At 40.7% G+C, this 16,553-nt stretch overlaps 2 protein-coding genes across 2 annotated transcripts; both read right to left on the reverse strand.

Moving 5' to 3' along the window:
• Nucleotides 1-1,043: 1,043 nt before the first annotated feature.
• On the reverse strand, nucleotides 1,044-7,872 carry dmrt2a (doublesex and mab-3 related transcription factor 2a). The gene is made up of 4 exons (XM_086032027.1): nucleotides 7,745-7,872; nucleotides 6,356-6,707; nucleotides 5,155-5,257; nucleotides 1,044-3,201 (listed from the first exon to the last, which is right to left on the reverse strand). Exons 2-4 carry the CDS (start codon nucleotides 6,692-6,694, stop codon nucleotides 2,207-2,209), a joined length of 1,437 nt encoding a protein of 478 aa, XP_085888153.1. The 5' UTR covers nucleotides 6,695-6,707; nucleotides 7,745-7,872; the 3' UTR covers nucleotides 1,044-2,206.
• A 4,947-nt stretch (nucleotides 7,873-12,819) lies between these two features.
• On the reverse strand, nucleotides 12,820-16,500 carry dmrt3a (doublesex and mab-3 related transcription factor 3a). The gene is made up of 2 exons (XM_086030602.1): nucleotides 15,936-16,500; nucleotides 12,820-13,940 (listed from the first exon to the last, which is right to left on the reverse strand). The coding sequence occupies exons 1-2, from the start codon at nucleotides 16,333-16,335 to the stop codon at nucleotides 12,979-12,981; spliced, it is 1,362 nt and encodes a 453-aa protein (XP_085886728.1). The 5' UTR covers nucleotides 16,336-16,500; the 3' UTR covers nucleotides 12,820-12,978.
• Between the last annotated feature and the right edge of the window lie 53 nt (nucleotides 16,501-16,553).

The following is a 16,553-nucleotide window of genomic DNA, read 5'->3' on the forward strand; positions in this document are numbered from 1 at the left end:
TTAGGATGGATTGAATTGCTTTTCATGTAATGACGAAAATGGGGTTGGTTTTATCCTGTAGACATCCCTGCAACATAGTTTTCATGTTTATACTTGGGTCCAACCGATATAGATTATCTGAGCCCGATTCCGATATTTGGCAGAAGTAAATTCTGATAACGGATTACCGTATTAGGCCGATTAATTAAAAGAATATATAATGAATAAAAGAACTTATTTTGGGGTCCTTTTACACCGAAAATAAATATTGAATTACAGGCTGACAATTTTGTTTAACAACTACAACAAAGAGAAAAAAATCAGTAAAAATCAGAAATTTTTTTTGCAGACTTTTTTTGGCGGGGAGAATGTTTGAATGTCATTAGCTTTGTCTTGTGTAAAAAATAGGCGAATTTTTGCCAATAATAAAAGAGCTACCATCAATCATATCAATATTAATTGGTCAGGCACAACTTTTTACTCTAAAATGTCTCTGACACACACTACTTTTTTATATTCATTCGAGTTTTGTTGTTTTACACTAATTCATCCAACTTTTCCACCATGCTCGCCCACATTGACAAGGCAATGAAAAAAATAATTAAATTCCTCGTAATCTAGCATTACCCATCCGTCTAGCATATGTGGTTCAAATGTGGTAGCAATTTGACAAAATCTCCAGCGTAAATTCATTTTTGAGGGAACCCTGGAAATGGCCAAAAAGTCTCAAAAATGGCAGCTCCAAACCAATTTTTTTTTCTGGATCTACTCATGGAGGTTACCTAATTCCATGTTCCTAAGTGAAACTGGCTTCAAGGGATGAATTTTCAAGTAATGGATTTATGTATTTAATTCATTCACTGCCAGACCTTTTCAGGCCCCCTTTTACCTGAAAGTTTGAAAAAAAAACATATAAATAAACTCCTGGGATTGAATGGCTGGATTGAATGGCAAATAAAGACGTCAATGGCAGTGAATGAGTTAAATGCGGAAATGGACACACTGACCAAAATGTCCGCTTCAAATGAAAATGGCAGACTTTCTTGGGCATGAACTGTGAGACATTTTAGACAAAGTCTTATAAAGTTTAATGGCATGAGGAACTTGTTTAAATACTTTTGACAATTTAGTTATTCCCCGTGTACAAGCAGAAACAATATATAATACACTGTACAAAGATATTACAACAGGAAAGTGTTATTTTTGGACCCAAACACCATATTTACATACAACGAACCCAAGCTTAGTCGCAGTTTGCTATTCTCAATTTCAACTATTTGCATTTTTTTTTTTCTGCTCTTTCTTTAACTCTCTAAATTGCCACAAGATAGCACCAAAGCCCTGGCGATAGGAAAGTAGTAATTTGTGTCAAGGAAATATATTGAACTGATATGTCTTGACTGAGTGATCAACATATTTGGATTTCAGGGAGGAGTTGAGTTTAGCCTGGGTTGTTAGAGAAAGTTACAGAGAGTGCATCAGATGTACACTCGCATTCCGTTGCATTATTATTGAACTCAAATCATGTATAAGCCATTTTTAAGTGTCGTGTTGTGAGTTGAAGTGACATCAGAGTTTGTACATTTACGGTTTAAACTATCAATATAGGCCAGTGATTCCCAACTAGTTTACTATTGGAAATCATCCAATTTCACTTAATTTGTCCAAAAAATAATTTACAACAAAGAATTAACCTTTGTTCATCTATCTATGCCAGTGACGCAGATAGTCGTGATAGTCAGAACAATTCAATGCTCTTCCACTAGATGGCAGATGATCCAATTAAATATCCAGTTGTTGCCACATTGTAAAAACTGGTCTTAGCACATGCAAAATATGAAGTAAGGAATATTCCAATTTAGGCAAAAATGATGTGCTGAAATGACAGGAAACTTTGATATGGCAAATATGGTAAAACAAGTCAATAGTGCTAGCCTCAAAACCCCCACTGATATATTAAAACCATTGTATTAATACTACCTACAGAATTATGACATTTCAAATTAAAAGCAAAATTTACCAATCACCAGTAATTACATCTCAATAACAGGTATACCGTAATTTTTTTTCTTATGGAAAATGTGTGGCTTGGCTCACTAAAAGTTGGGAAATAGTGATGTAGTCAATGCTAAAAAAATAAAAATAAAAATTTGGATGTGGGCGCATTTTCGCAATTTGCAGCCAGGCTCAGCTCCTATCCCCCTGCTGTTTTTGCTGTATTTCTATTTCAATTAAACGCTCGACTCATGACGGGTCTTTTCAAAATGGCCTCCACAGAGAAGGACAGAGACTCGCCGGCAGCCATCTTGGTCCCTCCCGGTCTGGACAGAAAGTCTTTAGAGCACCTGTCGGCTATTTTGCCGGTCTGCCCGTCCTTGCCGGAGCTTTCCCGGAGCTTGCGCGCCGCCTCCTGCAGGATCCCCTTACAGTATGGTGCCCCCCTGAGTTCGGGAGCCACACCACCGCCACCCTTGTCGCCCAGCGAATGTTGGATGAGTGAGTGGAAGGTGGAGTTGACTTTTAGCGAGAACTTGGCGGCGTCCTTGGCCGGGAAGTCTTGTCCAAAGCTCCTTTTTGGTGAGTAGAAAGCAGAGTTTTCTCTTGTTGTGGATTTTGGTACCGCCCTTAGCGGGTCCTGGGGGTCCTGCAACGTGGTGGCTCGCGAGCCCTCGGCGTCGGCCGCGTCCTGCTCCGGCGGCTGGCTTTCGGTGGGCATGGTCTTGGGCTCCCACAGCGCGCCGCCGGGCTTCATGTTTTGCACGGCCGTGGCGTTGAAGAGGCACTGGCGGTAGAGCAGGGCGTCGCCCAGATTAGCGGCAACGCGGGGCCACACCACGAAGCCCCCTCGCGGGTAGTGCCGGTACGTGGTGGCCACGCTCACGTTGGATGAGACCAGCTCCATGTTGTTGGCGGCCGCAGGGTACGGCATGGGCACGTCCAAACAGGCGGGGCCCAGGCACATGTCCTTAGGGGGCGCCTCGGGCGAGTACGCCGACTTGTAGGTGTTGTAGTCGACGGCGTGGTGCGCCATGTTGTTGGGGAAGAGCAGTGGTGATACCTGGCCGTTCTCCAGAAGCTCACGCTCTTTGTACTCGCGCTCCAGCATGATGCTCTCCAGCTCCTTGTCGGCGAACGCCCGCCTCTTGCGCATGCGGTCGCTCAGTGGCGGAGGCAGGGACGAGTTGGCGGCCAGGAAGGGATCAGACGGCACCGGGCGGAAACCTGGAAAAAAAAAAAAAATGAAAACGTTACCGGGAATGCACCAAGTATTGATATCTCCATGTATTGTGTCATCACAGCTAATGATACGGTGTCTATCAAAACGATACGCAAATCATGTTTTAGGGCAGGTCACCCACAATGACAAAATATCAGATTCCTCACAATTTTGCATCACTCATCTGTCTAGTACATGATGTTCAAAGTTGATAGCAATCTGACAAATCTAAAAAAAAATGCCAGAAAAATACTTAATGGTTGTAGAGTGGAGGGGGGCCGCTTCGATTGGCCGTGTAGCAAGTCAGCTGTGGTCACTCCCACAACGGTGCAAATACCCATTTCTAACTGCGCCTGTCTACGAAAGTACCAAATTAAAGAAAACTCCACTCATGCGCATAGTTAAAGTGCACTTTGTGCTAGACTTGTGCTGGGCACGAAAATAGGACCTACTATTCCTTTTAAAACATGGCTACTGAGAAGTTTTGATGTTCTAGTCATGATAGACATGTTTACCAAAGTTCATGTTGCTCAGTGAAACATTTGGTCAAGAACTGACCCTCTGAATTATAAAAGTTGGTGTTTCATGGCGTGGTCAGACTATGGTGTCATGCTTGGCGCCGAGACACAATGATGAAACTTAAATCCTCGCAATTTAATGTTGCAAGTTTGTCTAGTGCAAGTGGTTCAACTTTGGTCGCAACTGGGCAAAATCCCTATTACCAATTCTCTTTTAAAGGACTACCAGTAATGAGCCAAATGGCCTCTTCAAACCAAAATTGCAAACTTCCTGTATCTTTTAAGGCATGGTTTCTTGAGATTTTTTTGTGGGTCTACTAATATATCCACCAAATTCCATGCTGCTAAAAGAATTTGGCTTCAGGGGCTGGATTTTTTTACCGAGTCAATTTTTGGCCAAAATGCCAGCCTCAAACCAAAATTTATTTTTGGTTATTGTTTCTTGAAACATTTTTGTGGGTCTACTAATAGACATTCACCAAATTTCATTTTGCTAAAAGAATTTGGCTTCAGGGACTAATATTTGTTTTTTGTTTTTTAATTCCAGATGGTGCTACCGAGTAATTTTTGGGTCCAAAATGCCAGCTTCAAACCAAAATGCCTTTTTAGACATTGCTCCCTGAAACTTTTTTGTGAATTTACAAATGAAAGACATGCCTACCTAATATCATGTTGCTAATTGAAGCTCACGTTGGGGCAGAATTTATTTTTAATTCAAGGGGGCTGAGACAGTTTAAGGGGGCTGCACTTGTGAAGCCTACCAAATTTAAGTTTTCACAAATCTGACCACACCTCCTGGTGTGTTTTTGAGTTTGGAAAAACCATTAAAAATACGTTAATTGAATATCGATATTTGCCACAATCCGCTCACAGTTGTGTCCATCAAACATATACTTTTTTGAAAATACAGCCCCAAAAGCCAGTTTCACTTAGCTTCTTGAAACTTGGTGTGTTTATCTATATGCCCACAAAAAAGTCTCAAGAAGTGATGCCCAAAAACATACAGGAAGCCAGTCATTTTGACTTGTAGAGGCCATTTTGACATAACATTGGAGATCTCCAGCGTTATTTAAAAATGAATCTATACCCGACATATTTTGTCGAATTTGAGCTTTTCAAAAACATCCACTTGTAGACCTTTTTCGAATCATAAAATGTTTTTTACTATTACCATGTAAATGTAAGACATGTCTTATGTAAACAACCTTTAAGACACTTTTTTTTTTTATCAACAATACATTGCAGATGAATGATGTCCATAACTACAGTAGCCATCAATGTATATATCCGTAGTATGAAATGACTACTTATTAAATTAGAAATGTAGCGACTCACCTTTCTGTAAAACAATTGTTAATGATATTTGCAACGGCTGCTTTAACATGAACTCTTTTGAAAGCCAAAAAAAGGAGAAATATAATTGCCAGTGGGTTTTTTTACCTTCGAGGATGCTTTTGGCCAGCAGAGTTGATGGACGAACGTGTCTCTGATATATGGGCCTCCTCTCGGCTGGAATTTGTTTCCCAGAAAGGCCTTTTTTGTCCTGATAGATTTAAAAGAAAAAAAAAAAAAACATGAGGTCATCCGTAAATAAAATACTCTTGTCTCAGATCAAGTCACAGCTGCCATCAATCTCTTTGTCTCACAACAATTAAGCAAGCACGGTTCATCATTAATTCCAAACACAGTATAGATACAAAAGAAATATGACAAAAGACATACCAGTTTAAATCTTTCATATCTGAAATATCACACTCATGTCACACGTGTCAAAATCATATCGGAAATATGGCCATGTTGAAAAAGAGATTTCTCGGGACATTTTGTCTTATTAAACCAGGTCTTATTAACACACAACATTTTTCATCACGAAATGAATCTAACACTATGTTACATTTAAACTGTTTAGCCCCCCCAAATTTACCCAACACAGTGAAAAGATGAAAAAAGCCTCAAATGGAATATAATACATTATATTATAGATTAGATTATATATTATATAGTCTTTTATTGATGAAAAACACGAGTCAAAATTTTATGTAGAGAATGTCATCAAAGTAGAAGAACACAATAGACATTATTGACATTGTTGCAGTCTATGAGTTTGAATAAGTAAACCAAACTCTTGAAAATACATCAAAATTATATTTTTTTAATATTAGCCTAAATACAAAATAAATTACACTAAATCATGGGGCAAATGCAGACATTTGATTTGTTGTTGTTTTTTACCATTCGGAAAATAAATAAAGTCTAAATAAATGTTGAAAGTAAACGTTGAAATCCACCAAAATCATTGCACATTTTCACTTGCATATTGTCACCAAATCATGGAGTGAATGTATAATTTTTCCAAACTGATAGACGGAACAATAGATATCCCGCTAGATGAATAGATGGATAGAGTCAAAGGTTTTCAAACATTTTCTCGTGCTATTGAACGGTGAAATGTCTGTGAACCTTTGACTGCATCAACAAGTAAGAACAGACGCTTAAAACATATATGTAACAGAAGAAAATCAGTTATACATTTACCAAAGTATTTTTGTTACGCAAGTATCTGTACTTCCACATACGTGTGTAAGTACTTTGCCCGCACCTTGGATTTTGACAAGCTTCCGTGACCCCCCCACCGCCTCACCTCTGTGGCTTGCTGCCTCCGGAGCGCCACCTGCGCGGCCATGACCCGCTGCCTCTCCACCACCAGCAGGCAGTTGGCGCACTGGCAGTCCCTCCAGCGGCAGAAGCGTTTGTGGCCCTTGAGGCACGACACCACGCCGTGGTTGCGGCACCGCGCGCACTTGGGCGTGCGGCTCAACTTGCGCTGCTCGCCCGGGCTCAGGCCTCCGGTTCCCGGCTTGGCGGCGTGAGCGGCCCCGCCGCCGTCGTGGTGGTTGTCCTCCTCCGCTCGCTCGCTCGCCTCGTCGGCCTCCGCCTCCACGCTCTCCACGTCGATCTCGAACTCGCAACCCTCGGTCATGTTTGCGAGCGCCCTGAGCATGAAAGGAACTTTTTTAAAGTAGGATTTACTTGATCATTAACGCCGTGAATAGTGACTTTCGTTTCCCATGCATAAACCACATATGCATTGATGACTTGGAAGTTGGAACTATGTGCATATTTTTCCATTTTAAGTTCATATAAGGCTATAGAAAGGACACTATGTTTATTATGCATTTATTTCACCTGAAGTAGTATTCTGCGCGTTTTTAGTTTAGAAAATTATGTACCGCATCGATAGTCTGGATTATAATTCATCACTCTAAAATATAGCCTAATTTATCCCCTTTACATTTTGGTTAACGTTTTTTGCAGAATGAGAAAATACAATAAATTGCAATACAATTCTGAATATGCCTGTTTTAACTGCTATAGATCTATATGTCTGTATTTGTAGATAGATAGATAGATAGATAGATAGATAGATAGATAGATAGATAGATAGATAGATAGATAGATAGATAGATAGATAGATAGAAAGATAGATAACATTTTATTTTAGCATTTTTTTCAGTTTGCCAAGATAACAAAATATGCAAGTGCAGTAGTAATAGATATTCATTACTTTATCGTAATTTTCTACATTTCCAAAAATATGTTACCCTAAAAGTATGTTTTAGTGATGAATGATGATTCATACAACACAAATATGGTATAACAAATGTCAAAAATTGAAGAATTCTAATCCAGACTATATATGAAAATTGAAAACACTTAAAATATGATTGAAATGCAGAATTTTTTAATCCTAACTAAACTACAGGAATGAATAATTAAAACGGGGGGGGGGGAAAACGTTTATAAATGTTAAAAAGTACAGTTAAAAAGTAAATAATAAATACTTGTTTTTCAAAGAGTAAAAAAACAGGACTTGTAAAGTTTAGAAACTATAAATGATTAAAAAAAAAAACGTATCCAAGATAGACTAAACCATTTCTTCAATTCATTGAAAATTAACGCATGCACTGATTACATCTTACATGCTGTTTAGTGGCAGTTCTGACATAAAGAATGAAAAATAAACGTTTACCTCCACGAGTGGACGGTCCCTCCACTCCAAGTGTTTTCCAGCCTGCTAGAAAGCAGCGAACACTTAATTAGCGGCTAATTGACTGTGTGTGTCTGAGTGTGCCTCTGTCAGTGTGTGTTTGTGTGCTGACTGAGCCAAGTTTGCCTGTGCCGCGCCAGCTCACCGCAACTCCTCACATAAGCCACGCCCCTCTCCCCACTGATTGGCTGCCTCTTCAAGCAAATACACACCAAAAACAAATGACCAATGGCTAGTGGCTTAGCTTCCGGAATAGTCAAATCTGCTCGGTGACGCTGACTTAAGGTAACTTGACAATTTAACTAAATTGTTGTTTTAAAGTGAATAAATCAAAGAAGGGTGTTTAAAATGAGCAAATTTTATGTCATTGTGTTTCATGTAAACACATTACTGTATTTATGTCCGGTGCAGATTTAGCTCACTGTCTATAGACAGAAACTGTTGTACAAGCTGGGCTAGTTAGCTCATTTCTTCAAGAAGTTTCTTGTTGTGTTTTCATTTTCAGATTTCTTCAAATTATTAACGTTTCTAAACAAACCAGTAATGAAAGCAACAACATGTTTATAAATGAGCAGGCTCTTTGCTGCCCAAACTTCAGTTAGCGATGGCGCACCGTCAATTAGCGCTAAAGTAGCAAAACCCCATTGATAAATGTGGCGATTTAGAATTAAACACCCATGTAGATACACCTGCAATTGCGAAACAAAAACTCAAAAAGTGAAATCTGGCTAAAACGTGATTTTTATTCATGTTTATTTTATTAATTTATTTTGTTGTTGCATCAATTAATTTTTTTATATTTTATTTTGTTGTCTTTTATAATCATTATCAATTTTCGTTTTTATTCCATTGATTTCCACTTTATTTTGGAGTCATATACGTTTAGTTTTATTGTGTATGTATGTATGTGTGAATGTATGAATGTAGCCTATGTATGCATATGTTGTCTGCTATTAGCAAATATGAGTAATAATGTAACAATTGTGTAGTAACCCTCAATTTAAAATATGTCTAATAACTATGTAAGAACCGCTAATAAACCTCAATCTAAGAAGCTGAAGTGTGAAGCCTGGGGTTCTTTGGGGTCCTAACTCTTCCTCCATGTGTGGAGAAAGGGAGAGTTGAGTAGGTTTTTGGGGGATGAGGGGCGGGGGATTGGGGGTGAAGACCTGCAGGTGCAGCTTGACTCTCCACTTGGTCTCTTAATTTACGACGGGGGTTATGAGCGGCCACCCCACGCTGCAGTTTCCTGGCTAGGAATGCTTTGATCCAACGGGCCCAGGCCACAGCTCAGGTCGGAGGGATGCGCTCGTCACCAGGGTACGGACACCTCCAGGTGTAACGTGTTCTCTGTGGCTCATTAAGGTCCTCTGGGATGATACTTGGAAGGAATTCCTGGCATCTTTTTTTTTTTTTTAAATTACACCGGGAAATGTGGGACAGCCTGTAGATCTTGAAGGTCTTCCAGAGGTCCACCAGGAGTGACTCAATTTCTTTGAGAGGGGGAGTCCTGGATTATCAATAAAACCTGTGAGTCCCCCATGAGGGCAAAGGCAAGTTTTGACCGTTTTTAATAGAGAATATGCTACCTATGTGAAGGACTCTGCCAGGGTTTTTTACAGACTTTTTCCAGCTCCAAAGCCAGATTACAAATGGAGATCCTCTACTGGGATCACTAATCACTTTTCCAAGAATCTGGGACTCAATAAAAACTGACCCCAGACCCTTGTTAGGCCTACGCTCACCTTTGGATTAACACAAGACCTCAGCGACCACGGCCAATGCTGACTTTTTGATTTTCAGGTTCCCCAACATAAGGCCTTGTAGACTGTCCTAAATCTTTTTCTATCATTTTGGGGTTTTCGGGACGCATTCATGAAGTTGTTCCAGACCCTGTTTGTGAAGAGTTGGTGTATTGCAGGGGTTCAAATCAGTCTTTGGAAGGATCAACTAATTCTCAAAGGTTTGGTCTTGTTTCAATGATTCGTGATGTACTTCCAGGTCCTGTTGAACAAGATTAAGGGGTTTTGTGGTGCTTCAAAGGAGTCTTAGGCTTCACTGATCGTGAAGGGGTGCCTGCCTCTGTTGAATATTCTTCCAAGGAGTCTTTGGAAAAGTTGAATGACTCCTCAAGTATAGTTCTAGGTTCTGTTCAAGCAGATTTGACAGTCTTGCCCTGATTATAAGGAGTCCTTGGAAGGGTTCACAGACTCTTGGTAGTTCAGGGCCCTTTCAAAGTTTTGGGGTTCTAATGAGCCTTTGGAAGGGTGAATGATTCTTGAATAAGTTCTAGGTCCTGTTCGAGAAAATTTAGTATTCTTGCAGGGCTTTAAAGCAGTCTTAGGAATTGTTCATTGACACTTGAAGGAGTTACGGGTCCCGTTAAAGAAATGTTGGTCTTCAAATGAGTCTTTTGGAGGGAAGAATGATTCAAGAGGTTCCCGGTCCTGTTCAAGAAGATTTGGGCTTCTTCCAGGTGGTCAACAGAATCTTTAAAAGTGTTCAATGATTCTTGAGGAAGTACTGTAGTTGCAGCTCCTGCTAAAAAAAAATTGAGAGTTCTAGTGGTGGTACAAACGAGTCTCTGGAGGGTTTTTTAGCTCATGAAGCGTTTCCAGGCCCTGTTATGTTAATTAGGCCGTGATGGACGCACAACACATGCACTTAAGGACATAAGCAGACGTCGCGGGCGGCATTTGTCTTCGTCTCAAGTGCTTTGACACCTCCACCCATGACCTGACACCAGTCAAAACACAACACTACAGTCAACACACCAAATCAGCTCTGACCACTCAAATTCAATGTTTTATTTTTTGTTGTTGTTGTTTTGTTTTATGCATTTCGTTTCATACATGTGGTTTTATTGTCTGTATTTGTCGTTTTATTTGTTTTGGTTTTTTTAATTTATAATATTTTGTGTGGTAAGAAAACAGTATTACTACTACTGGGCACTTCAACTCTAGCCCAGTTGCTTGTGATTTATCATTTAAATGTTTATTGTAGCAGACAAAGTTAGTTAGTTAGTTAGTTAGTTAGTTAGTTAGTTAGTTAGTTATAAACTCTCGAAACATGGTTTGAATTGGTTCGTGTTCATTTTGTTTTGTAATTGATCCCCTTTTCCAAATAATTAAAATTGTCAGCTGCCGTGTTGACGTATAAGCACTAGATGTCACACTAAAGCAAGTAAACACAACTGGCCTGGAGGAGCTGGATTCACACATGGACACATGCTCAGTCAACATTTCACCACCAGATGGCGGCATTTGTCAGTTTATTTAAATGGGAGGACGCTGGTCTCCTTAACTGCAGAACCATTTTACATTCAGATATGAAAATCATTCATATATATGTGTGTATATGTATATATATATATATACATATATATATATATATATATATACATATATATGTGTATATATATATATATATATATATATATATATATATATATATATATATATATATATATATATATATACATATATATGTATATATATATATGTGTATATACGTATATATATATATATATATATATATATATATATATATATATATATATATATATACATGTGTGTGTGTATATGAGACTTCTTTATAAGTTGTTGTTGTTTTTTTAGATGGAGATGCTTCGTACTCTGTAATGGCGCCACCTGATGGACAAGAAGACCACTTTGGCCAGAGGTATGTCACTCACCTGATGTCACATCACGTTTGTCTTTCATTTCTTTTTACACTCCCGTGATACTTAAAGAGGAACTAAGCCCAAGATGTCGAAATATTGTATTATCTTAAATATGCATATATCTTTTATCTTATGCTTTTTACTTGCATATACTTATATTGTTATGTTTTTATTTTGGATTTGGCCCCTCGCAGCGCGTTGACAATGTGTTACTGTATTGCATAGTATGAACGATTGTTGTGGCAGCTCGAGGCTGCCCTCCCGCAGTTTCTGCCATCATATATTGTTGCTGCTAAGTTAGTCACTAATTAACTTTGCTAAACAATCACGGAGTAATTACACTGTCACTGATTGCAATAGGCGGGGTCCACAATTTTTTCATCAGCCCTACTGGGGGGGGCTCCACTTTCTAACTAGATGTATGGACAAAAATGCCATTTTAATTAAGGACAAAATGTGTGCCTATAACTGTTTTGATATTGAATGATGTACAGAAGAGTATCATAATACATTCTAATGTTCAAGTGAATATATGAAAAAAAATCTACTCAACTACAAAGGCTTTTAAGTTAGCCAAAAATAACCACATACTGTGATTTTTGCAAAGGGCTCTCGCATAAAAAATCCTATTCAAAGATGGCACAAAACTGCTTAACAGCAAACCAACATTAAGTGCAAGAACTCATTAAATGCGCATTAAAAAAAAATCAACTCACTCAAATATTATTCTCTCGTGTGTTTGTCCTGTATGTCATTCAAACTCTCCAAATGAATATGCTGGCTCGCTCACCGCAGAAGAGGGCAGTAAAGTGCTTGCTCTCCACATCACCGGTGCACCAGCCACCGTCACAACAGCTGCTTGTCCAATTAAACCACTATACATGTTTGTCACACTATCCTGCTTATGTGGTTCGAGGACAGAAATTGAGCAACTCCTAATGCACTTTAAACGATCGGTTCTTTTTGAAAACTTGCTTTTTGTGTACTTTTGAGATTGGTGTAGTGGTGACTTAAATTGAAATCGTTCATGGCTGATTCTCTCTTCTCTGGTTGAGAAGTACAGCCTTGAGCTTGGAGGTGTTCTTGTCTGCCATCTAGTGGTGAACTCTGTTATTTCAACTTAAAATTGCTTTGCGACAGTAAACATTTTTATTTTCCCAAAAAAAACCGAGGGGCATTCTGAGTGTGGGCAATTTTTTAAGCATGTTTCATATTGATGTTTGAATTGTTTTGTTTTTTTTTCATTTGTGTCCCAGTTAAGAATATTGAAAGGTCACTTGTGACACTGACCAAGATGATTTCCATTTGCGTCATTTCCTTTTGTGTACAACATGGAGTTCGTGGCTGGGCTGTACTATTGCGACATTTGACACAGTTTACATTTCGAGTGTATCGCCTTTATTAGTCACACTCAACACATGCTCACAATCATGACAACATGCTGACAGGAAGTAGACGCAAACGTGTGTACATTCACGATTGGCGCTCACGTCATTGTTTGTACGGGTCCGGTCCAAACGAAGCAAAAAGCGTTCTAGCCGGACGAGTTCAAGATCCTCGAGTCGGCCGAATCCGAGCGTTCTTCGTAGTCCTCGTCGGGCGAGTACAGGCCCATCTTGGCCCCTGGCCCGCAGCCCTCCCCATCTTGGATGCCACCGCGGGGCTCCTCTGTGACTCTGGGGTGGTGCTGGTGTAAGAGCGAGGCCCCCCGGAAGACAGACCCCCCGGGAGCGGTGGCCGGGCCAAAGGGCGACACGTATTGGGCGGCGGCGGAGCGTAGCTGGTACTGCTGTTGCAGGGCCACGGTGTTCCACAGGGTCACGTCGTTTGGCACCAGGGCGCTGCCTGGTCCGCGCGTCAGGGAGTTGCGCAGCACTAGCGGGTAGCGCGGATGCTGCAGGGGCACCCCCAGGGCACCCACTGAGGGCGACTCGGACGTGAAGCGCAGCGAGTCCGGCACCCTGAAGGCGGAGCCCATTGACCACTTGGCGGAGGACGTCACCGGGTGGTAGGAGGCCAGGCCGTGCTCAAAAGGGTGCCCGCCCGGCGGGAGCACCAGGGGCTCAGGGTGCAAGTCCGGGTGCGGCTGCGTGCCTCCCTCCTGGCCCCGGCTGGACAACAGCACCTCGATGGCGCCCACCAGGTCGCCCCCGCAGCCCCGGAGGATCAGCTCCAAAACAGGCGCCTTGTGGCCCGGGAAGATTTTCTTGAGGACCTCCAGTGGGGGTCGGTTGGCTCTGAGGCTGAATGGCAGGTTGACGGAGCCGGCCAGACCCTCGATCAGCACCCCCCGGCCCCCTGGACTGGCGGGGCTCTTCTGGGGACTCTCTGCGGCTTTGGCCTCCTTTTCCCCCGGGTGGCTGTCGGGGGGCTCAGGGGTGTAGCAGGAGTTTGGCTTGGAACCTTCCGGGGAGCTCACCTGATCTCGGTCCCGCTCGCCGGGGCTGCCCCCAGTCTCGGCCCCGGACACGTCCTCACTCTCGTCTTCTGGATCTTCTGTAAAACAGGTTTTGTATTTGATATTTAATACAGAGCAAATGACTCAACATGGAATTATTATGGATAATGAACTTGCCTAAGAAATCCTTTATCGTGTTTTGTTCGAGTGACATGCACATTTGATGAACCCTGTGAATTCTGCCGAGTAGCAAGTGACCACACACACTGCCCAAGCATAAAAAGGAATTTGAGGTATCCTGCTGATAGATGTTGTTGAGCTGCTAATATAATAATAAGTCAATAAATCGCAAATTATTGTTTTCAGATTCAAGATTTGAAAACAAATTTAAATAAAACTCTACACGTTGGGCTGTCATAGTATTGTAGTGTATTCCACTTTTATTTTGCATATGACTATGCAGTTGTATTTCACTATATGTATTGTTTTTATGACATCCAACAATGTATTTTATTTTTACATGTGTAAAATAATGTCTTTTGAAAATAAAAAATAAAATATATATACATATATATAGCTTGTAGCCTATGAATTGATTTTCATTGACAATTTTTAAAAAAAATTTTACATTTTTGACAGAACAATGTTTAGATCCACAATTTTAATATCACATTTTACAGCATATAACAATTCACTTTTCACAGAATTGTTTTTACACACAACAATGTGTTTTCTGTACTTCATCCATTTTTATGCAAAATGTGTTTTGACGTGAATTTCAGCAACTCGTGCTTGACAGATGCATAAAAAAACGTCTTAAATCACGTGTCAGTCAGTAATAAATAATTATCATTTATGTTTATATTGCGCCTCAATTTTGTCCTCTGCCAAGATGTTCAGTCAACGTGCCGATTGTGTCAAAACATCAACTGTTGCCTAGCAACATTTTCTCTCAAGTTGTGAGAAATATGAAAACAAGTATCTGATTGCTGTCGTTTTGAATCTTTTTAGATGCGTTCAAAAATATGTCAAGCATCAGATGGTCATCAAGCATCATATTTGTTTGTTTCATTTGGTCATGGTTGTAAAGGTTTTTTTTTCTACAGGTGAATAAAAGGTGACCAATAAAATGTGCAAGTCAAATGCTGTCAAACTTGTAAAAACAACGGGGATTTCATTTATATTTGAAGATGAAAATCTCAAGTATGGCTCGCTTGTCTTTTTAAGGCTGAGTTTGACAAAAACAACATGAAATACATTCATTTAATCCGGGTCCCCTTAAATCGTGTTATTAAGAAAATATCTATTTTTTTATTCGTTGTTTAACGTAAAAGATAGTTATGTTAAAAATGTATTTTGTTTTCACAGTTTTGCCACAATAGCTATTCAGACAAAAAATTTCATTTTTGGATCAATAGTTTTAAGATGATGAAATACACACACTTGCCGAACTAAAATATTTTACACTAAACAATGTAAAATGTTTTTCTTTTATTTGTTATGTGTAAAAAGTATATTTTTGTATACAGTATACTACACTATACATATAACAGTGGCAATTAACATAAAACGTCATTTTTACAAACGTGTTTAGACATGAAACACAGTTTAGTCCACATCCCACCCTTCGCATGACAATGTAAAGTTACATTGTGTGTGTGTATTGTGTGTATTATATGCAGTTTGTTAGTGTATGTTTACACATACTGTATAACAATATAAATCATTACGTATAATGAATTTAATGTATATGTAATTTAAAACACGAAATGCCCAATTTAGTCCACATTTCCTCCATAAACCATGCATTCAAAGTTTTTATTAATTTTATTACAATGTTACAGTAATCACAAAATGTATCCGTGCTTGGTTATTATACGATTATTTTTTTTCGTATTTAAGGTGGAAATTATAAGAGAGACAGCAACTAAAACTTGTTTAAAATCAAACAACATGCACATACAAATGTTTTATTTTTCATGGTTTTCTTCTGAAACGTATTTTCGGTTTTAACAGTGCCTCCACTAAAAATGAATCAATGGACGTCCCAAAGTGTCGACTTGGTTTCAAAGCGTCCACGTGGGCGTAATTACCTCGTCTTTCCTCCGCACTCCTCCAGCTGTGCTCAGACCCGCCGGTGGTCGCCGTTGCCGCCGTGGTCGTCGTCGCCGCCGCCGCCGCCGCCGCCGCCGCCGCGGCCCCCTCCGCCGGCACGACCCTGAGGGCCTCCGGGATGAGGCTGTCCAGGCTCTCGTTGGCCTGCTGCCGGCGCAGCGCCACCTGCGCGGCCATGACTCGTTGTCTCTCGATGATGAGGATGCACTTGTCGCAGGCGCAGTCCTTGAAGCGGCAGTAGCGCTTGTGGCCCTTGAGCCACGACAGCACGCCGTGGTTGCGGCACCGCGCGCACTTGGGCGTCCGCTGGAGGGGCGCCCGCGGCGGCTGCGACACCGGCGCGCCCACGTACAAGTACGGAGAGCCGTAGCCGTTCATCGCCCACGACGACGTGCTCAGTGCGCTTTACTTGTCACACGCTCAAGATGAGGGTGATGAGAGTGAAGAGGCACGGGAACCGGGTGGCGTTGGGGGGCGACTTACAACCCACGCCCACCCACCAGCCTCAAAACGTGCACGTGACCTTAAGTGTTAGGCGAAAGCTTTCGACATTTTATTTGTAGGAAACACCTAAGTAAATATTTGTTTGGTGCCGA

The sequence above is a fragment of the Filicampus tigris genome, chromosome 5, assembly GCF_054856515.1.
Source record: "Filicampus tigris isolate MCC_2025a chromosome 5, RoL_Ftig_1.0, whole genome shotgun sequence".
In the NCBI taxonomy this organism is placed as follows: Eukaryota; Metazoa; Chordata; class Actinopteri; order Syngnathiformes; family Syngnathidae; genus Filicampus; species Filicampus tigris.